Source organism: Helianthus annuus, chromosome 12 (genome assembly GCF_002127325.2).
Source record: "Helianthus annuus cultivar XRQ/B chromosome 12, HanXRQr2.0-SUNRISE, whole genome shotgun sequence".
Classification (NCBI taxonomy): Eukaryota; Viridiplantae; Streptophyta; class Magnoliopsida; order Asterales; family Asteraceae; genus Helianthus; species Helianthus annuus.
Window position 1 is genome coordinate 90,746,885 of NC_035444.2, and position 23,398 is coordinate 90,770,282.

Sequence of the window (23,398 nt, forward strand, 5' to 3'; positions counted from 1 at the left end):
AGGTACAAACGGTGGGATCTGAAACGAAAAATCAGTATGATGTGCCTCAGTGTGATGTGGTGGAACATCCTCGTCAGCCGGTATCCAACCGTGCTGTGCCTCCTCATCAGGTGGATCCATATGCTCTGCAAATAGAGCGTGCTCAGGCTCAATGGGTACAGGATCAAAAGGAGCAATGACAGGATCAACATGATCAACATGATGGTCAACAGGGACGTCAGCAATCAAAGGTGGGTCAACAAAAGGATCAACAACATGATCAGCAACTAACAAAGGGACATCATCAATGGGAAGATCGCCAACTGGCGGGTCAGCCAAAACGGGCTCGACAGGAATGTCAGCATGTACCAAGTCATGCTCATGCACAGGATCGATAGCAGCTGCCTGCTCTGGGGCTACGGCAGGCTCCGGGTCGTCAAAAGCCATGTCAAAATCAAACTCTGGATCAAAGGGATCAATAGGATCGACGGGATCAACAGGGTCCTCCATATGATGGTCCATAGGAATATACTCAATGTCGCGGTCAGGATCAAATCCTGGAGGAAAAACGGGATCGGAATCCTCAATATCGTCGTGCTCAAATACAAGGCTCGGAATGGGGGCGGCAGAAGACGCCTGATCGGGGTCCGAGTCATGAACAAAATGCTGAATGCTCACCTCGTGAGACGGAGCAGAAGCCACAGACTCAAAAGAGTCTGGGACTGGTGAGTGGACGGGCGAGTCTCCAGCTGGGGCATCAGCAATCATCAAGAGACCGCCAGCGGGTAAAGGGGCTGCATCAGGATCCTCGTCCTCAAAAGGCTCGTCCTCGTAGAGATCAATGTCGCCGTCAGCCTCGGCGTCTAGTAATAGCTCGTGTGCTGGGTATGAAGCAAGAGGAATCGGAGCTGGAATCACAACAAGGGGAAGATACTCAGCAGGATCGCCATCAATAGGCTCATAGGCACCCTCAGGTAAAGCGAAGGGCAAGGAGTCATCAGCATGCTCATCAATGCCGTCGGGTAGAGCGAACGGCTGGAAGTCATCATCATCCGTGCTCGTGTAGTCTGAGGTATGCACCTCACGCTCCGATGACACAATGTCATCCGACACTATGGGTAGAGGTCCAGTGGTATCTGAGTCTCCGGTGCCTGATGTATCCATGTGTCTGTAACAAAATCACAATTATGCACAAATAATCAGTAAATCAGGTAATCACATAAGTTACCAAATAATAGTCACATAATTCTCCTAGTCCCACTAGCCTCCCAGCCTCCCAGACTGACTCCCTAGTCCCACTAGCAAACTTTCCCAGCCTCCCAGACTGACTCCCTAGTCCCACTAGCAAACTCTCCCAGCCTCCCAGACTGACTCCCTAGTCCCACTAGACAACTACCTCGATCCATTAGATCGAGCCTCGGCCTCCCAGACCGAGCCTCAGTCTCCCAGACCGAGCCTCAGCCTCCCAGACTGAGCCTAAAAATAATAAATAAAATATGCTCAACATTTGTTTATAAAAACGTTTTGGATCTGGACTTAAGTGGTATGCAGTAAAAATGTTTTCGTGAGAGCCCTAGTGATCATAGTCTAGACTCGAGAAGGAATCCTAGTTCGCTATGATCAGAGCTCTGATACCAAGCTGTCACACCCTGGCTTTGCGGAAGCGTGGTTAATTTGGTGTGACTTCTTAATACCATAGCTTAATCATAACAAGCTATATGAATTAAAAATATGCAAGATCATCCATTGATATTAAAAATATTAAACATTGTCTTAATGGGTTAACACCCAACAACCATAACCTTGTCTAAACATTACAAATGCAAACTTAACCTAAACATGATTCAAGAACTGTGACTTGTCCAGGAAAGAGTCACAAGCCTCGAACCCTGGATGACCTCGGGCCTAATGCAGCGGAAAACAAGCCATACCGCGCCAGATCGTTAATTTCCTGAAATACATGTAAGTTGAAAAATCAACAATAATGTTGAGCGAGTTCATGCGAAAGTGCGTAAACAAACCTTTATCTTTATCAAAAACTTGGTATGTAGCAAATAAGGAAAAAGAGATCACCAATGGTTTGCAAGGCCATTGATATGTGTGAAGTGCAAGTAGGGATGACTCAAACCTAGCGGATTTATGCGTCGGGCACTAAGTCACCCCGAGGTCCGTTATGCTGGACCTGGGACTGGGCTCGCTACACCCAGATAGATCTACCGCTCCTGTCCCTCGGTCCTACTACGAGGATTAATGGCCTCAAGTTGTGCCTACCCACTCACATGATCTAGTAGTAAACCTCCTTACGCTAACCATACCATGTATAAACATATTCATAATCAGTGTAACATGTATTTCACCCCCGCAGTTTATAAAACTGAAAACAGTTAAGAGAAAAGGGGGACATGAACTCACAGTGAGTGCGTCACAATACCAAGTAATCCAAATATCCAACTGCTACGCAACGACCTACATGTGCTAATTCTATTAGACGGATGGCCGTGCCTTAGCTTTATAGTTTAATTTTTCGGGAAACGGTTAGACAACCGTTCCGTGTATATACTTGGTAGAAAATCTCCTTCCCAAGGATGGGGGAATTAATACATGCGTGTTTATAATATTAAGTCTCACTTAATATATTTTATTTCTCATTCCCAAAATATAATTATTTTTCTCAAAAATAATATATTTTCTTTTTACATAATACTTTCCAAAATAATACGTTGACAATATATGCGTTTATGAATATTTCCGTATAAAGCGTAAGTTACGTTTTGGCGATTTAGTGGTAATAGTAATTACCATTGTAACTTATATGCTTGTCGTATGAGCGTTGGTATTATTTTGGGTTCGTTACAGTTTGTAAATATTATTTTTACTCTAAAAATAATATTTATATATTTTCACAAAATAATCATAAACAGTGTGGTGAAAAATATATTTATAGAATAAATATTTACCACGTTTAGTTTTTATGAAAATCCCACCTCCGATTATTTAATAAATAAAGTCATGGCGAAATATATTTTGAAAACATTTCAAAATAGTTTAACACTTGTAAATAATTCTAAGTGTTAGATTTTTAGAAAAAATTCGCCAGAGTTTCCCCTGTAACTGGAGGTGGCCACGCTTTCAAGCGTATCATTTTCTTTTACAAAATCACTTCAACAATTTCTTTTAAATCAACCAATCAATTTCCAACATATTACATAAGTTTCAACACTTCAAACTTGTAGACTAGTATGTAAAATCACAATATTACATGAACTTGTAGTTTTTCTAAAACTATTGTGTAGATCTCGTTATATTTAGTGGATCTATGTATAAAATAGTTTAGTCTTGCAAAAACCCCGTTTTTGGAACAAATCACTCTTTACAACTTCCCGACAATTTTTATAAAAATTGTTATTTTGTCGGATCTTTCGTTTCACAAGTGTTTATACACTTGTAGTTTATAAAAATCATCTTTGTTAGCATGTTATCCAACTTGTATAAAACATGATTTTCTCGACACTTGGTTCTGCGAATGTACCACTTATACATACATAGATCGGCTCGTTTTAAATACCATTTTACATGTCAAAACACTTTTACACAAGTTCATGCTTCCCGTGTGGTGGAGTTTCACCTTTTAACCCTTGTACAAAAGAAACAAGTGTATGTCAAGATTCGGGATCTTAACAAAGTCGGGTTAAACGATGATAAGAGCCACCACATCGTAGATCGGGTCTGTACAACCAACATATTCAAATACTACGACATTTACACAAGACATGACCTTTTATCCAACGATATTCGAGTTTTAGTAGACTTTAAAGATTCAAAAGATGGGTTACCGACTTTTAACCGTTAAAAATCCTTTTAACCACTTTAGATACGTTCAAGAACAAGTTTTAAATGTTATACCTCTAGCTCGGGGCTAGGGGAGATCTTTGGCGAAAATGGCGTGGATAAAAGCAAGTGAGCGAGGTCCTTCAACTTCCGTTTGCTTCCGGCTTCCTTATACGTGATCCCCGACACTAGTATATGCTCGGAATGGCAAGACACGAACCGAAAGTATGGTGGATGGTGGTGGGTATGTTCGGCCGAGAGGGAGGGGGCAAGAGGGAGAGAAAGTGTGGGTGTTGGTGTGTGTGAGTTTGTGTGGTGTGTGTGTGTATTTATAGAGAAATTTAGTGCTATCGTCCAACGGTTTCAAGTCGTCTAGATATCCACGAAATCTAATATAATATTCAAAGTTGTACTCCCTTGGTCCCACCTAGTTGGCCGATTCCATTGAGGGGGAATGCCATCCGGTTCGATCTCGATTGTTCAGTTAAGGTTCAGTTTGGTTAAGTCGGTTAACTTTAGGGATTAACCCCGTTAGTTGTTTAATGCGTTATAAAGCTGGTGTTAGGGTAATCAGGGACCCTAACTGGCTCAGAAAATTACCAATAATATTTCTGGCAATATTTTTATGTTCCGGGTATAGTCCGGTTGTTCGGTCGGATAGTAATCCGTTAAAGTGCTTAAGTAATCCTTTAAGCGTTGTAAATAATATTTTTAGCGACACAATTTATTCTGCAAAGTGTCAGGAATAATTCCTCATATTTTGGCACTTTATTAATTAGCTAGAAGCTAGTATGTAAATAAAAGTGCTGTGTTTCGTGCTTAGAATACGTTTTAGGCACATCCAATCTCTATATCTTATTCCTAGAGACGCGGTTATACAACCCTTGTATCCCTACACACTATGGGTGTAGTAAAATATTTCTGGCTCATACAGGCCTTTAGAGGCAGTGTTTGCCTGATGCTGGCTATATCAGCATGTTCAATAGGTTATCCGTTCAAATGCTACTGTGCTTTTGTGCATCATGTTTGTCACTAAAGTTCAGTAAATAAGTAATGTAGTGACGGAACAAACAAAGTATGATGCAGATATGTACAAGTATCAACAATCAAGTAGCAGTTTATCATAAATCTCAGTTAAGCACAGTAATTAGGCAACAATTAATAGTTAATTAAGTCGTGCGGATACCTGGTTTGGTGAGGGTTGTCACAAATAGAAACTATTGAACTGTTTAAGATTAAAATGACTTAACTCATGCAACCTTATCCGACAAAAGAGGATTTTCGTCACAATCCTTATGCGACGAATCATGGTTTTTCGTCATCACTTTCAGTCGACAAAACACTGGACTTTCGTCCAGTGGGGTTATTCGCCGGAATGGGCTTTTGGCCCAAGTGAGGCCCAAAGGTGACTAGGTTATAAGAACCGTGTATCCACATAACTGTACATAAATTAAAGATTAGCGAAACCCTAGCTCTCTATCTCTCAACGAACTGTCGGCAGGACCCATCTATCCCTTCGAAGATTTCTTGAACTTTCGCAGTCATCCCATCGATCGGTTAGTATTCCACCACACTCCACATCGATTGATGATTGTCTTTGGTGATCGTGATCTGCTGTGAATGTAGGGTTTTATTAGAAACCGTAATCGTATGTGGTGATTAATTAAGGTTTGGATATCTTGCTTGTTGATCAAATAAATTAGAACATACATGATAAGGATTGATGGTTTGCATGCATTCATGATTCACTGTGCGATTCAATGATCCTGTTTGCTGAATTTATATTGTGTTAGCCATTGTATATGATTGAGTTATGACAATATGCATGATGAATTGTTTATGATTGATTCAAGAGAAGTTAGGAACTGTATAGCTATGAATAAATCGGAACTGTAAGTGATTAGGGTTATTGTTGTTAACTTTGACGAACAGTAGGGCAGGAGGAAGAAGGACCTCCGGCGAAATACCCATCTCGACGAAAGATGGATGGTATTTCGTCGCTAACTTGGACCCGACGAAAGATAACCTTTCGTCAAGGGTGATCTTTCGTCAAGAAGGGTTTTTCGTCGGGAACAAGACAAACAGAACTGTGATTGGAACTTGTACGATAATGTGGGATTTTGTTGACGAAACTCTATTATTACTTGTTAAGGATAGAAATACTGACTGAAGAAACATGAGTTGGTTGTCATGAGTAACACGCTTAACTGTTATGTACTGTTATGAAACATACATGTGAACTGTGGATTTGAATGCGTGTATATATCTGCTATGTGCTATTCGGGAATAACTGCTTAAAAATGCACACTATGACTTTTATTTATACGTGAACCTTGAGAATGTGAAACTGATCACGCATACTTGAATACTATAGGGTGGGATTGTTTAAGTGAGAACAAGTAACTAGACATACCGAGCAAACCAAGGTGAGTTCACTGCTCTTTTTCCAAGCATGCATCCCAGGGAGGGACATCTGGTAAACGTTCCGGGGAGGAATGTCGGGTTATTGGGATGTTGGTTAATACAATCATATCTATCACTTAAGTCCCTTCTACCGATTGTTGCTAAGGAGGCAACGGGGTATTAGTTAATAGCGCTATTTAGGTTTGGCACCCTCACACCGCACTGAAGAGGTCGGGAGTGAACTAATGACCCCAATCTTGACCATTGCTTTGATAGAGGCTTTAGGGAATAGCGCAAATAATCTGGAGCCATCTGCAGTGATCGAGTTATTAACAACATCAAATCGTTGAAATGTTTTATGCTCATATCTGGTAACTAAAACGTGTTAACAAACTTTGAACTCACCAGCGTCGTCTGACACACTTGTCTGCATGCTTGCAGGTCGTTAGGTTCTTGGTTATGGACTTGCTATCTGGGAGTGCTGGAGTGGTCATGGGTCGAGACTCTTGGAAACTTGTTTCATTGGTTTTGAACACTTGTTTTGAAACAGTTGATTTACAATTTACATTATGCTTCCGCTGAACGTTTACTTTGGTTTTAACTTATGACTGGGAATTATGTTATGAAATGAGTTGAATGTTTTATTTAAATATTTATTATTTGTTCAATGTGATTGGTGGCTTGGATCCTGGTACGTCACACATCCCGTGGTGTTTCTGCATGTGGTATTTTGGGGGTATGACAGTTTGGTATCAGAGCCACTGGTTATAGTGGACTAGGTTTTAAAACGTTTTCATAAAACCAGACTATAACCGAACAGCTTCGAAATCGACCATGACACTCAGTTCCAGATTGCAAGGTTCGTCTTTCGTTTACTTATTGCATAGCCTATCTAGAGTACACTATTGCATGATGTTGCATGTGATGGCACACTTAGCACTACAGACTGAACTCATGCGTACTTGCCTAGGTTATGTGATTGATAGAGTCATAGTGTGATATCCCGTTAGATTTTCGTAACTCAGGTGTTGTGATGTCTTCTGAATTGCTACTCGAAATTTGAGGAATCTTTTAGCATAAGTTGGGAGGAGCTGAGATAAACATGCAAATCACATTGCTATTATGGGTGCACACATAATAATAATGTGGGGTGCATGTGAGTCCCAGTGAGCCTTAACGAATGTGAAAGGGGTTCCGCTCTGTTGTTTGGTATAAATTTAGTAGTCCGTAGAAGTCTTCGTGAGCTTTGACTCCTACCTTATCTCGACTTTTAACCTATCCTCTTTTCTTATATAGAATCACGAGCGGAAGAGGCCATGGACGTGGTCACATTGCGATGACTCAGGCCGAGTTGACAAATTTGATTAACACCCGTGTGGCTGAGGCTTTAGCAGCCTATCAAGCTGGTAAGATATGTGCCAATTATTCATTATTCTTGTGTCGCGTACACAACTCTTACTCGTATGTTGTATTTTCTTTCGTTCTTACGTCAGCAAGCGAATCAGAATCACAACAATCCGCCTGCTTGTACGTTCAAAACGTTCATGGATTGTAAGCCACAGACTTTCAGCGGAGCTGAAGGTCCCGTAGGATTGCTTCGTTGGTTCGGGAAAGCCGAATCCATTTTTGCTATGTGTAATTGTCCAGAGGGGGACGGGTGAAGTTTGCTTCTGGCACCTTGGAGGATGGTGCTCTGACTTGGTGGAATGCTCAAGTACAGATGTTGGGCGTCGAGATGGCAAACGCGACCACTTGGGATGATTTCAAAGAGCTGATTCGGGAAGAGTATTGCCCTCGGGATGAAATTCAAAAGTTGGAAAACGAGTACTATGACCTGAAGATGGAAGGATCTGAGATCGAGGCTTATACGAGACGGTCTCACGAGCTGGCAAACATGTGTCCTAACCTATCTCGACCACCACCTCGCAGGATCGAACTCTACATTAAGGGATTGGCACTACAAGTCAAGGGATTAGTCACTGCTGCAAACCTTAATAATCTGCCCCAGATTATTCGTTTAGCACACAAGATTACTTACCAGGAGGTCGAGCGTGGATCGCTACCACCCCGTATTGCTGCTACTACCCCTGCTGCTACAGCTACCACACCTGCTAGTGATAACAAGCGTAAATGGAACGATGCTGACAAAGCAACCAGTGCAAGTCAATCTCAGAAAAGGCCTGACAACAGCAATAACCGTAGTTTCAGTCAGTCGTCCTCAGTTAACCAAGGCCAGGGCAACAATCAGAGTCAAGGCACCTATGTTGGTAGGAAGCCAAAATGCAACAAGTGTGGGTATCATCATCATGGACAGTGTGTCCGAGCTTGCCATCGGTGTGATAAGGTCGGTCATATGGCAAAAGACTTTAGAGCTCCGTACCCGAAGCAGCAGAAGCATCAACAACAGCAAAGGCAGCAGCCCCATCAGAACCAAGGCTTTAAGAAGGGGTGTTACCAGTGTGGGGATGAGGGTCATATTAAACGGGATTGCCCTCAGCTGAATCAGAATGCCAACGATAACAACAACCGTCAGAACAATAACAACAATGTTGGGAACAACAATAATGGAAACAATGGGGGCAATGGAGCTCGTGGAAGGGTATTTACAATTGGTGCTGGTGATGCTAGGAACGACGGCAATGTCGTGACTGGTACGTTTTCTGTGAACAAACTCTTTGCTTCTGTGTTATTTGATTCCGGTGCCGATTGGAGTTATGTGTCCCTAGAGTTCAGTCAACGATTAGGGTTAACTCCAACACCTTTAGAAGCTAAGCATGTAGTAGAATTAGCTGACGATAAAACGATTGAAGCTTCGCATGTCCTTTTTGGGTGTAAATTTGATCTTGTGGGTCAAGTGTTTGACATTGACCTCCTTCCTGTAACCCTTGGTAGTTTCGATGTAGTGGTTGGTATGGATTGGTTGTCTAAGTATCAAGCTGAAATTCTCTGTAAAGAGAAGATTGTCTGTATTCCTCTCCCCAACGGAGAATCTTTATCGGTTCAAGGGCATCGTAGTGGGGCGATGGTTGGTATCATCTCAGCTATGCAAGCGCAAAAGTGTCTACGAAAGGGGTATCCTGCTATTCTAGCACTTGTTACTGATACTCCTTCTGAATAAAGAAGGATCGAAGACCTGCCAGTTGTTTGTGAATTCCTTGTTGTATTTCCTGAGGAACTACCTGGTTTACCTCCTCACCGTCAAGTGGAATTTCAGATTGATCTTACACCAGGAGCAGCTCCTATTGCTCGTGCTCCTTATCGTTTAGCACCTGGAGAGTTGCAGGAGTTGTCTAATCAACTGCAAGAGTTATTGGGCAGGGGCTTTATTCGACCCAGTTCTTCGCCTTGGGGAGCCCCCATTCTGTTCGTAAAGAAGAAAGACGGGTCCTTTCGTATGTGTATTGATTATCGGGAGCTCAACAAGGTGACTGTCAAGAACCGCTATCCGTTGCCATGCATCGATGACTTGTTTGACTAGTTGCAGGGGTCAAGTTTTTACTCGAAGATCGACTTAAGATCGGGCTATCATCAGATGAGGGTCCGAGAGGAGGATGTTCCTAAAACGGCTTTTCGAACGCGGTGTGGGCATTATGAGTTTTTAGTTATGCTGTTTGGGTTGACGAACGCGCCAGCGGTTTTCATGGACCTCATGAACCGTGTATGCAAACCGTATCTCGACGACTTCGTTATCGTGTTCATCGACGACATTCTGATCTATTCAAAGAGCAAGGAAGATCACGAGTGACACCTGCGTCTTATTTTGGAACTCCTGAGGAAGGATTAGCTCTACGCAAAATTTTCTAAGTGTGACTTCTGGATTCGAGAGGTACACTTCCTTGGCCACATTGTGAATGAATCGGGAATACACGTGGATCCTGCTAAGATTGATGCTATCAGAAATTGGGCGGCACCAAAGACACCTTCGGAGGTGCGACAATTTCTTGGTCTTGCTGGGTACTATCGCAGATTTATTAAAGACTTCTTGAAGATTGCTCAACCTCTTACCTCGTTAACACAAAAGGGCATTGTATACTCATGGGGAACGAAACAAGAGGATGCTTTCCAGTTACTGAAACAGAAACTCTGCAGTGCGCCGATTTTGTCTCTACTTGAAGGAACAGAAGATTTTGTGGTATATTGTGATGCTTCCATTCAGGGTCTCGGTTGCATGTTGATGCAACGCGAGAAGGTGATAGCCTATGCCTCGCGACAGTTGAAGGTTCACGAGAGGAATTATACGACACACAACTTAGAGTTGGGAGCGGTGGTGTTTGCGCTCAAAATCTGGAGGCATTACCTATACGGTACTAAATGCACTATTTATACCGACCACAGGAGCCTTCAGCATATCTTCGACCAGAAGGAATTGAATATGCGACAGCGTCGCTGGGTAGAACTTTTGAACGACTATGATTGTGCCATCAAGTATCATCCAGGTAAGGCTAACGTGGTAGCTGATGCCCTCAGTCAGAAGGAATCGAAACCTAAATGTGTTCGCGCCTTGCAGCTCACTATCCATTCTAACTTGCCTGACCCAGATCCGTTCTACACAAACCGAAGCATTAAAAGAAGAAAACATTGAAGCAGAATACTTAAGGGGCATGAAAAAACGACTTGTAGAGAGATCGGATGGTATTCTCTACTTCATGAAGCGTGTATGGATCCCTCTGTTTGGTAACCTTAGAGAGTTTGTGATGGACGAAGCACACAAGTCTCGATACTCTGTTCACCCGGATTCGGATAAGATGTATCAGGACCTCAAAGTCATGTATTGGTGGCCGAAGATGAAAGCCCACATCGCGACGTATGTTAGTAAATGCTTGACGTGTTCAAAGGTCAAGGTGGAATACCAGAAACCATTTGGATTGCTTCAACAACCAGAAATACCCATGTGGAAATGGGAGCAAATCATAATGGATTTCGTCACAGGCTTTCCGAGAACTCAAAACGGAAATGATACCATCTGGGTGATCATCGATTGTCTCACGAAATCAGCGCACTTTCTAGCTATCAAGGAAACGGATAAGTTCTCGCAACTAGTTGTTGTTTATCTTAAGGAGGTGGTTTCTAGGCAGGGGGTGCCGACCTATATTATTTCTGACCGTGACCCGCGTTTCATCTCAGATTTGTGGCAGTCGATGCACAAATCCTTCGGCTCGCGTCTCGACATGAGTACTGCTTATCACCCGCAGACGGATGGTCAAAGTGAATGAACCATCCAGACACTTGAAGACATGCTGCGGGCGTGTGTGATTGATTTTGGCAAGGGTTGGGAGAAACACTTGCCTTTGATAGAGTTTTCTTATAACAATAGCTACCATACCAGTATCCAGACAACTCCATTCGAAGCATTGTACGGATGGAAATGTCGTTCACCTCTCTGTTGGGCTGAGGTGGGTGACAGCCAGATTACAGGCCCGGAACTTGTACTTGAAACCTCAGAGAAAATTGTTCAGATCAGGAATCGTATGGCGGCAGCGCATGATCGTCAGAAAAGCTACGCCAATCAACGTAGAAAACCTTTGGAGTTCGCAGTTAATGATCGTGTTATGTTGAAGGTCTCACCCTGGAAGGGTGTGGTGCGTTTTGGAAAACGCGGCAAGCTTAACCCTCGTTATGTAGGGCCATTCAAAATTCTGGAGCGAATTGGTAAAGTGGCCTACAAGTTAGAGTTACCTGCTGAGTTGGGTAACGTCCATGATGTCTTCCATGTCTCTCAGCTAAAGAAGTGTTTGTCTGATGAAACACTTGTGGTACCGTTTCAAGAGTTGAAGATTGATGACAAGTTGCAGTTTGTCGAAGAACCAATAGAGATTATGGATCGGGAAGTCAAGGTCCTTAAGCATAGTCGAATCCCGATTGTGAGGGTTCGTTGGAACTCAAGACTTGGACCGGAGTTCACATGGGAACGCGAGGATCAGATGAAGCTCAAGTACCCTCACTTATTCCCAGCCGACAAATCTAAATCTAATGCAACTAGTGAATTTCGGGACGAAATTCCCATTCAAGTTGGGGATAATATGGCACCCGAGGAAATCCACAGTCATCCTGATCCGACACTTCGCTGCTTTTGGTTTACTTATCAAATTTCGGGACGAAATTTCTTTCCAGTTAGGGATGATGTGACAACCCGAGTTTTTAAGGTCTTTCCTCGACACTTGTTTGCGTCTTAGCTTGTGCACGTCTATTATAGGATTAATGTGTTGTATTGTTTGTATTATTATTTGGTGTGTTAATAGAAACTATTGAGCTGTTTAAAATTAAAAAGACTTAACCCATGCAACCTTATCCGACGAAAGAGGATTTTCGTCACAATCCTTATGCGACGAATCATGGTTTTTCGTCATCACTTTCAGTCGACGAAACACTGGACTTTCGTCCAGTGGGGTTATTTGCCGGAATGGGCTTTTGGCCCAAGTGAGGCCCAAAGGTGACTAGGTTATAAGAACTGTGTATCCGCATAACTGTACGTAAATTAAAGATTAGCGAAACCCTAGCTCTCTATCTCTCAACGAACTGTCAGCAGGACCCATCTATCCCTTCGAAGATTTCTTAAACTTTCGCAGTCATCCCATCGATCGGTTAGTATTCCACCACACTCCACATCGATTGATGATTGTCTTTGGTGATCGTGATCTACTGTGAATGTAGGGTTTTATTAGAAACCGTAATCGTATGTGGTGATTAATTAAGGTTTGGATATCTTGCTTGTTGATCAAATAGATTATAACATACATGATAAGAATTGATGGTTTGCATGCATTCTTGATTCACTGTGCGATTCAATGATCCTGTTTGCTGAATTTATATTGTGTTAGCTATTGTATATGATTGAGTTATATGCATGATGAATTGTTTATGATTAATTCAAGAGAAGTTAGGAACTTTATAGCTATGAATAAATCGGAACTGTAAGTGATTAGGGTTATTGTTGTTAACTTTGACGAACAGTAGGGCAGGAGGAAGAAGGACCTCCGGCGAAATACCTATCTCGACGAAAGATGGATGGTATTTCGTCGCTAACTTGGACCCGACGAAAGATAATCTTTCATCAAGGGTGATCTTTCGTCAAGAAGGATTTTTCGTCGGGAACAAGATAAACAGAACTGTGATTGGAACTTGTACGATAATGTGGCATTTTGTTGACGAAACTCTATTACTACTTGTTAAGGATAGAAATACTAACTGAAGAAACATGAGTTGGTTGTCATGAGTAACACGCTTAACTGTTATGTACTGTTATGAAACATACATGTGAACTGTGGATTTGAATGAGTGTATATATCTGCTTTGTGCTATTCGGGAATCACTGCTTAAAAATGCACACTATGACTTTTATTTATACGTGAACCTTGAGAATGTGAAACTGATTACGCATACTTGAATACCATAGGGTGTGACTGTTTAAGTGAGAACAAGTAACTAGACATACCGAGCAAACCAAGGTGAGTTCACTGCTCTTTTTCCAAGCATGCGTCCCAGGGAGGGACATCTGGTAAACATTCCGGGGAGGAATGTCGGGTTATTGGGATGTTGGTTAATACACTCATATCTATCACTTAAGTCCCTTCTACCGATTGTTGCTGAGGATGCAACGGAGTATTAGTTAATAGCGCTATTTAGGTTTGGCACCCTCACATCGCACCGAGGAGGTCGGGAGTGAACTAATGGCCCCAATCTTGACCATTGCTTTGATAGAGGCTTTGGGGAATAGGGCAAATAATCTGGAGCCATCTGCGGTAATCGAGTTATTAACAACATCAAATCGTTGAAATGTTTTATACTCATATCTGGTAACTAAAACATGTTGACAAACTTTGAACTCACCAGCGTCGTCTGACACACTTGTCTGCATGCTTGCAGGTCGTTAGGTTCTTGGTTATGGACTTGCTATCTGGGAGTGCTGGAGTGGTCATGGGTCGAGACTCTTGGATACTTGTTTCGTTGGTTTTGAACACTTGTTTTGAAACAGTTGATTTACAATTTACATTATGCTTCCGCTGAACGTTTACTTTGATTTTAACTTATGACTGGGAATTATGTTATGAAATGAATTGAATGTTTTATTTAAATAATTATTATTAGTTCAATGTGATTGGTGGCTTGGATCCTGGTACGTCACACATCCCGCGGTGTTTCCGCATGTGGTATTTTGGGGGTGTGACAAATCTTCTTTTGCCCATGAGATTCTATGAACATGACTTTAGTATCCTTCTGAACTGGGATGGTCTCTCCCTCATACGGTAAACTAGCCATGTAAAGTGAACCTCTCTTTCTATCTCGAGCTATGGCAAGATTTCCCTTAACAACTTTCCACTGCCCGTTCCCAAAGTTAACCTCATGTCCCTGTTCATCAAACAGCTCAACAGAAATCAACCATTTCTCAAGCTTGGAATCATCCTGACATCCTTCAAAGTCCATGAACCGACTAAAGTAACTAAATCCATGTCACCCATGCCCGTAATGTCAAGAACATCATTGTTCGCCAATCTTACCTTACCAAAATCACCTTCTTCTACGATTTGTTCACGTGTGTAACAAGCCTAAGCTCCGATACTACTTGAGTGATTCGGGTGTTGCAACACACACAAACACGAACAAACTGCGAGAAAAATAAGAAATGAAGATGACACACAAGATTTATGTGGTTCGGTCGGCTGACCTACGTCCACGGGCTGCAACCAACATACTTTTATATTACAAGTATACTAGCAGGGTGCCCGCGCGATGCGGCGGGAATATTTTGCATTGTGGTACTTGTCTTTTTCTTATTCAGATAATATTTATTGTAGCACCCACCGGTGGATCTACGTCATAAACATAGCCATTGGTTAGCCCATTTCATTGTGGTGTGCGTGGTTTAGTTATTATCCTCAACTGGAGCCGAAACCGAAGTCATCGGTTAGTATATTTTATTAACCAATTCGTTTTCGGTTAGTCAGGTTGGCTTGTTCGGTTAGACTGATAGTTTTTTGTTTGGTTCGTTTAATCGCTTAGATTGACGGTTTTTGTTAGTGGAAATTACCCGCGTGTTGGGTGAGGCATTTCGGTTGGTTTACAATACCGTTAATATAAACTTTTAACTTATATAAGTTTTTAATTATTTATACAAAGTAAATTCGAAGTACACATGTAGAAGGGATCGAGAGTAGGGTTGTTCAAAAATCTCACAACCCGCTAAAATCTCCGTTGAAAATAGCTCGTCACTTGCTAAGCTCGTTCGAAATCGGCTCGGTGGCTCGCTTGTTTATATCTCTATTTTATATTTCTTATATGATAAATCCAAAAGATCATTGGATTTTACTTCAATCTACAATCAAATCAAATAATATCTTGAAGTTAGTTTATCATTGAATGCAATGTTATAGCTTGTTGCAAACCTTTTGAAAGTTTTGTTGGAAATGATCATGCTTATATAGTAGTTGTATTTCAACTGGTTGTTCATTTGTAAAAATATCTCTCAAGAAAACCAAAGTTTACACTGTCCCACATCGATGCCCTTCGCGATATATTTGGCGGTTTAGATATAAATATAAATCCCCTCAAACCAATTAAACTATCTTTTAACCTCCATCCGAAATTCAGAAACACAGAACCACACGTTTTTTACAAAAAGAACCAGCCTCGACCTCCATTCCGTATTTATACCAACTTTTGAGCAGCATGCTTGCATCCCAGATTAGCGATATCTAAATAGCTAGTTGATCATGAAACATCCCTCATCAAACATATGTCCAGATTCGATACTCTCACTTTTAGCCCTCTAGATCCACCATGTTTTAGCACCATGTTTTAGTGCTTTATGGAACTCACTAACGCCCGCAAAACTGGTCTAAACACACCTATAGCTTTAAGTAATTGTCACATATTAAAAATATACAATTCTTAACAAAAAGAATGAAAGATTAAAGTAAAAAACACGTTCACATCTTCTTTAAACATGACCTAACATTTCACTATGCTTCGTATTAATTAGGCGCGCTTAAGAAAACACTCATAATGATTCACACATGACATCGAGATATCAAGTACTATTTCTCTTTAAAATTTGAGAAAAACAACAAGTCATACATCAAATCAAACGATAAACAAATATATAACATAGAACGAAATTTTACATGCACTTACGATTACACATATATACTAAATCAAAATATCTCAATAGGATAAACCAGTACCCTCACCGCTCTTGGAGTTCTTGAATAGCTTTAGTTAAAGGCGCCCATTCTGTTTCTTTTTAAGCTAAAAATTTTACTCAAACTATTTGACCCATTTGAGATTGAACACATCCAAATATAGTAATATACCAACTCATAAGTTGTAAGTACAAAAAAAAAAATTACCAATGGCATGAGATCTAGAGAAACCAAGTGGTTATCACTCCCTCGAGAGACCAATGTGTACCCTAGCTACAACAAGATTGAGCATGCTTTAAGCAAGTTGCAAGTCCTCCAATTGTATGGTTATGTGGACCACCCTATTAAGGTATTTTTTTTAAAATAACATACAAAAGATTAAGGTTAGCAAAAGATCACCTTGTTCCTAGCTATGATCACAAAAGAGTAACTTAGAACTAACCTACAAAAGACCAGCCGACTTTAGCCCCCGGTTGTTAGACGACGAAGATGTACCGAATCTTTGACCATGTCTTCCTACTGTATTCCATCACCAATTTTAAAAGGTTCTTCTCCGTATTTTTCTACAACAGAAAATATAATGAGATCATATTAGGATACTCATTAGCAAAGTGAACTTTATGACGTATACTAATCTTCTCAGATACTTCATACTCCTTTTAACTGCAGCTCTCTTATTGAGCCAAGCTCTTGCAATTCTGTTTCAAGCCCATTTTTTTCATTTTAAAGCTATAAAATATTGCCAAGTGTAAATGGTACTACAAAAGTAATTAAAAATGTTAATCTAAATTAATCCAAAAACCTTTTATTTTGTTATCATCCCATTTATGTGACCTTGACTCCACTCCACCACATGTACCACCCGTCATGGTACCAGCCTTAGTCAATAAAATTCCATCAACCACACAACTACGACAAAGGTTGGAAATCAGATGTGAAGACGAATTTGTTACAAAAGCCAGACCAAGCTTTTTAAGGGACCAAAGCGGACAATAAATTTGGGGCTTTTTTAAAAAATAATTTCTTTTGCTGTCAATCTAATCTATTTATAAATTTTGTAACTAGGAAACAATACTTGTAACATGCTAACAACTTTGAACGGTTTTTACAACAGTATAAAGCTAAGATACTTGGAATTGTTGAATGGTTTCCTTAATTTAGTTACATAACATCTAGTAACCAAAATTAGATAAATATTAATATAAATAGTAAATTACGATTTTGGCCCATGTGGTTATATCACTTTTACTCTTTTAGCCCAAAAAGGAATATTTTAACATCTGAGCCCCCAACGTCTTTTTTTCTAACCCTTTTGGCCCCTAAAAGTAAATGGATGGGGTTAGTGTTAGGTGCCAAAAGGGTTAGAAAAAAAGACGTTGGGGGCTCAAATGTTAAAAGATTCCTTTTGGGCCTAAAAGGGTAAAGTAATATAATCACAGGGGCCAAAATCATAATTTACTCTAATATAAATAAATATGATTACCAGCTGTAGCTGAAAGAGCATATCATCAGAGTAACCACCATTACAAAGTTGTGTCACAACACCATGTTTGTCATGAAAGCATCTTCAAATAAGAAGCAAAGTTCCTATAAATGATAAATAATTAGAGCTTGAAATACAAGTCAATCTGAGATAAATATTTCTTGCCATCATGCAGCCTCCCCAAAGGAAAAACGTCATTCCACGAGTTACAAACCCTATTAAACATAGCTGCAAAACCCATATATCAGTAAAGCGAGAGATGTGCATCAGCATGATTATGTGGCATGTGTTCAAACAATCTTGCGCGTCTATTACAGATCATGTTTTGTTAAGTGTGTTCACAAATGCATTAGTTCCTCATAGAATTGAAGTTGAGCGATGATTATTAGTCAATCGCACAATACAACGAATTTATTATTACATACCCTGTATTGCAGATGTTGTAGTTCCCTCTCAAAGGCGGCCACGCGTCTCTGGAGCTGCTTCGACGCTTCTTCAGCCATCATAACATTAACATCAGATCTTTTTACTCATCCATAAAAAATAACAATAAAGCGAAAAAATAACAATAAAGCGCAAATGAGGAAACTTGATTACTATCAGATGAGATAATCCGTTAAATTATTATTAAGGAACATATGGGGGCTTAACCTTCCATTGAGACGGTGCCAAGAGGACTCTAGGTCGCCTAGACCTCACATACTCCAATGCAGCAATAGAGGTCATGTATCTGTATTCAACCTACAAAATTTTAAAACTCACTCATTTATACATATTCAATATTTCATTTAACAATAATTAATCCAACATAACATATAAAGCTACCAAATAACATAGCATGATTGTTGTACTCCTTTCTTTCCTACCTTTGCAGTGCATGTATGCGGTTCTACAACGGGTTGCATTCTCTGTAAACAAACACAATATATATATAATGTCAAGAACGATAAACACAGTTTTAAAGACAGGTCGCAAAGTAGGAATAACACTTCACTCAGGTAGTCTCGCGTAGGAATAACAGGATGGGCTATGTCTCGCGTAGGAATAACAGGATGGTCTATGTCATGAGCTTGATAAAAGGAAGTGGGAACCAGAGTTTCATACGGCTCTTTAAGAGTGACGACACCACCAACGTTAAGTTGCTTCAACCGATAAACGTCTTTCGAGAATGGTACAACACCCAACAGAAAAAAACTATTTAAAAAGAAAGTTGAATATGACTACAATAATACCCATATCAATTACCCAAAAATAAATCTAACTTTAACATTAGTATAGATAAATTACTAACAAGATCAATGATGTTACAAACTATCAAAAGTCAAAACTATTTGCATTCCTAGTCAACACCGATGTTATTGATTCATCCAATATGAACATATATACAACACAGACACTCAAACACTTTTTTGCTTGACCAATTCAAATTTCTAATTAACAAGTTTTTTATGCAATTAGGTGGTCATACAGTCTTTTTGCTAGAATAAAGCTCAGAATCAAACATACAACACCAAATATTTCTTAAAAATATTAAGATTGTTTGTTAATTCTCCAAATTTAAATTGCCAAAAGACATCAATTAGCATACATAAAAGAAGAAGAACATTAAATGGATATCATACATACCTACCTGATCAGCTTAGATGGCAATAAGAAAGTACCAACCTTCAATATCTTGAAAAGCCCTACCTAGAACATTTTATGAAACAAACGTTTAGAAAAGAAGAACAAAATCAACTAATTAGCAAAACTTTCATTTTATCAACATTTAATACCAGCCGTGCAAGATAATTACTTGTAAACATGACCCTTTGAGTCCACAACAACTGAGCACAATCATCCTAGATACAGAAAAATCATAACATAGATAATTAAAAAAATACAAACAAGTGCATGATCGGGAAACATACTAAAAAGGTCGGAACTTTCCATAACACCATCGATCTACATGCAGTCATGTAGATGAAGAGATAACAAGTATGTGAAAATGCTTTGCCGAAATCTTCGTCGGAACCCTAGCTGCCATCGCCGAAGGCGGCAGCTAGGTCTTCAACACCCCATATTCACCGTCATTTTACCTACCTTACTCGTCCCCTTTCTGGTCCAACCTCCTTTAGTCGCCAGAAAGTCACTGCTGCCTTAAACCACCGTTGTCACCGTCGGAGGGTAGTTATCACCATATGATTGCTATAACCGGACGACTAAGATTCGCCCGATCACCGACCCCCTAATTCTACGTTTCTCTCTCTCACTCGTTTAAAATTTGAAATGATAGCTCAAATTAGTGTTTAAAATGAGAGCTCAAATTAGTGTTTAAAATTCAACATGTAATTAGTGTTTAAAATTCAGGGATTAAAGTTTAATAAGTTTAGGGGCTAAAAAATAAATAATGTTTGAAAGACCAAATTACCCTCATTTTAGGGGTCTATCTATAAATAAAGGGGGGGAAAGTTCTTATTTTTTGGGTATCTTAAAATACCCCTCCCTCGTGCATTATAATATAGTATAGATAGAGACTGGTCTAGGGTTTATAACTTGTTGTACTAAAAAACATAAACGGGCTATAATAAAGAGATATTCGACCGGCCCAAAGCCTCCCATGTCTTCAATCTTCATTAAACCAAATAACAAGTCTTCTAAGTCTTCAACTAATAACCCGAGCCCAAATCAAGACTCCAAAAGACCCAACAAATGTAGTGCTATTAGCCCTTGATCGCTACCTGATCACCTATCATTTTCTATTGTTTTCAAAAACCACCTACTTTTGATTGTTATTTCAAACCTTCAAACCCACAGTATGAGGGGCTGTTTGGCAACATCTGAATGGTTAAGTGCTGAACCAGTAAGAGATATGAACCAGTAAGAGGTCTGAACCATTAAGAGACTGTATAATGCTTAACCGTTCAGAGACAAATGTCTGACCAATTCAGATTAGAGATCTTAACCATTCAGACTCTCTGCATAAATCTTAACCATTCAGAGGCAAATGTCTGAACCATTCAGACATCTGCTTGTGAAACAAACAGTCTAAACCATTAAGTATTGAACCAATAAGAGGTCTGAACTATTAAGAGCCTTATTAAGAGGTAAACAACAGCCTTGAATCTAGTGGCTTTGATACTAGTGGTTGGGCGATATATAAAAACCACACTCAACATTAATGAAGAACAAAAGATGAACAAAAACTATTGCTTGACGCCTTCCTTAAATAAATAAGAATCCCCATATATTAGGTATTTGCGACTGATATATCTACTAGAAATTCAAATTACTTGGTAAACATGAAAACTAATTCAAATGCTTACCGATAAACACACCAATAAAACTTAGACTCGTTTCCTTTCACCCCTTCAACTTTCTTGATTATTCGAAAGTCACCATGTTTCAGTATTAATAACTATACAAATAAGAGTTGATAACACAATAGATATGCTTTCTTATTTTAACTTTTTTATAATTTAATGTGTGTTAATAAATATTTTTGTATCTCACATTGATAAGGAGATTCCAACATGCTCCCAGGCTGCATGTTTTAAGATTCAACATATTCTTTCACCGTGCATGCCCCCTAAATCACATTCTTACAAAAGGGTTTCCTAAAACTATTAAGTTACATTAACATCATCAATGATACGAGTTGAGGTGGAAAACTTGACATCTTGGTTTGTATGAAATCTCAAAAGCAGCCTGCTTGAATTTCATTGTTGCATCATCATTTTCTTCAAGACTAGTCTGAACAAAGAACCTTTCCCACCAGGTTTTGCTTCTCATTTCACCCTTTACAGGATGTCCAAATTTTGGTTGTCGCGCAACTCTAGCGTTCGAATGAATAGGATTACCTGAAAATGACAAAAATGGAGGAAAAAGACAAAAAAACTGAATGTTAACCAAAATATCTGACTAGATTTTGCTTTTGGATGAAAATGACAACAAAATTGAAACCACAGGGACCCAGATTCAAAGGTTTGAGTTTTGGACTAAAGTAGCAAAAGTGACCATATTTTTTTTATAGTATTTAGCAACTTACCGGTGAATATAACAAGATTTTGAACCGTTGTTCTTGCCAAATCTTGAATGGTATTATTGAGATACTTGGGAGATAGGTAATCAGCTGCATCTGAAACTATTACAAGTGAAAATGACTTGGCTCTATATGGTAAAGGAAACTTGATATCTGCTACGCGTACAAGGCCCCTACGGACAAGATTTTTGCAACGCGTATTTGCTTCTTCTATGTCATATGGTTCCACTCCCCACGCTTCGATTTCAGGCTCTTTCATCAGTTGTGAAACTACCGAGCAAGTGTCAGGTCCAACGTGCAATACTTTACGCATGTTGTCACCATATGTTCTCTTTAAAACGGGTAATACTCTTCGTACATCAAATGTGCAACCAAAGTCACCTGAAATAAAATGGAAAACATGACTTAAAAAGTTATTTTTGCACAAGGAATATAAGATGAAAGGAAACATATTTACCTTCAGTCTTGCTAACTTCTTTATTGTCTTTAAAGATACCTATATTTTATGTACAAGTGTTATGTGGTATATCCATTTACAAACTGATATGTAAATGTGTTAGAAAATGAGAGTACTAATACCTGAGCTACTACAAAAGTAGCCAATGTAAAAGAAGGTTCCCTGTGTTTCAAGAAAAACCGAAATCAGATCTGAAAGCGTACATAAAATTATAACGGTGCGCCAAGGTGTGTTGTTTCCAGTGGTGTGTTAAAGCGTGTTTTACTGTTCCCACAATTTTCTTTAACACGTGATGTCTCATGGTGGTTTCGTACACTTTTTAGGTTAATTTCTTTTCTAGCATAATCTTCCCTTGTACACACACATATAGAGTGATTCGTTACAAAACACTTGTGAGAACAAAAACAAGAAAGATAAATCGTTTTATTTTGTTGTCAATTTTCATATTTTTAAAATTTTATATATGCTTATGTTTATTTATATAAAAAACCATCAAAAACTAGTTTCTTCATACGTTTTATATATTTCAACGGTTTACCTACACGTGTAGGTTATGTGCAAATAATGCAACATACACATGACTTTCACATGTTTATGTTATATCCATAAACGAAAATTGTTCATATATTTTCTTTAATCTAAGAAGGGACGAATAAACGTTGCATTTCTACCGTTTTCTCTTATTGTAAACCTTTTTAAGGTTAAAAAATGAATGATTCATTTTGTTCTGCAATATATATACACACTTACTAGTAGTACAAGTGCAGCAAATAATCCAGGAGACGTGCCAGATTTAGGATGAAGAGTCCGTCCAGGTGATAAACTTCCATCGCCTGTAACTCGCATTGTTTGATTCCCGGGCCTTCTTAACATGGCTCTACCGGTTTAAAGTATGAAGCTTGGAGTTGATATTCAAAAATATATATAAAGCACAAATTGATTAAGATAATATGGAACTTTAAAGGTGACATGTAACAAATGGTATTAAGAGCATTCAGTGTGATCATTAATATGGGGTTTTAATTAGACAGCTAAATCTTGAGATTTAGAGCATTAGGTGGGGCCTAGAAAGAGAGAATGTGATGGTATGG

At 39.5% G+C, this 23,398-nt stretch overlaps 2 protein-coding genes across 2 annotated transcripts; both read right to left on the reverse strand.

Moving 5' to 3' along the window:
• Positions 1-18,456: 18,456 nt before the first annotated feature.
• Positions 18,457-19,787, reverse strand: LOC110893215 (phosphatidylglycerophosphate phosphatase PTPMT1). Its single transcript, XM_022140331.1, has 6 exons — positions 19,767-19,787; positions 19,605-19,670; positions 19,460-19,518; positions 18,849-19,023; positions 18,681-18,737; positions 18,457-18,570 (listed from the first exon to the last, which is right to left on the reverse strand). The coding sequence occupies exons 1-6, from the start codon at positions 19,785-19,787 to the stop codon at positions 18,457-18,459; spliced, it is 492 nt and encodes a 163-aa protein (XP_021996023.1).
• A 1,506-nt stretch (positions 19,788-21,293) lies between these two features.
• Positions 21,294-23,246, reverse strand: LOC110895486 (probable pectin methylesterase CGR2). The gene is made up of 5 exons (XM_022142808.2): positions 23,058-23,246; positions 22,430-22,469; positions 22,308-22,346; positions 21,857-22,231; positions 21,294-21,668 (listed from the first exon to the last, which is right to left on the reverse strand). The coding sequence occupies exons 1-5, from the start codon at positions 23,178-23,180 to the stop codon at positions 21,454-21,456; spliced, it is 792 nt and encodes a 263-aa protein (XP_021998500.1). The 5' UTR covers positions 23,181-23,246; the 3' UTR covers positions 21,294-21,453.
• Between the last annotated feature and the right edge of the window lie 152 nt (positions 23,247-23,398).

Bases quoted from the DNA above. Each gene is read 5' to 3' on its own strand.
- LOC110893215 (XM_022140331.1), bottom strand. From the start codon at position 19,787: ATGACTGCATGTAGATCGATG. The intron at 19,671-19,766 runs GTGTTATGGAAA...TTCTGTATCTAG, and splicing joins TGACTGCATGTAGATCGATG to GATGATTGTGCTCAGTTGTT. The intron at 19,024-19,459 runs GTAGGTATGTAT...CTTTTTAAATAG, and splicing joins TTGCCATCTAAGCTGATCAG to TTTTTTTCTGTTGGGTGTTG.
- LOC110895486 (XM_022142808.2), bottom strand. From the start codon at position 23,180: ATGTTAAGAAGGCCCGGGAATCAAACAATGCGAGTTACAGGCGATGGA. The intron at 22,470-23,057 runs GTAAGTGTGTAT...CTTGAAACACAG, and splicing joins TTGCTGCACTTGTACTACTA to GGAACCTTCTTTTACATTGG. The intron at 22,347-22,429 runs GTATTAGTACTC...CATAAAATATAG, and splicing joins CTACTTTTGTAGTAGCTCAG to GTATCTTTAAAGACAATAAA.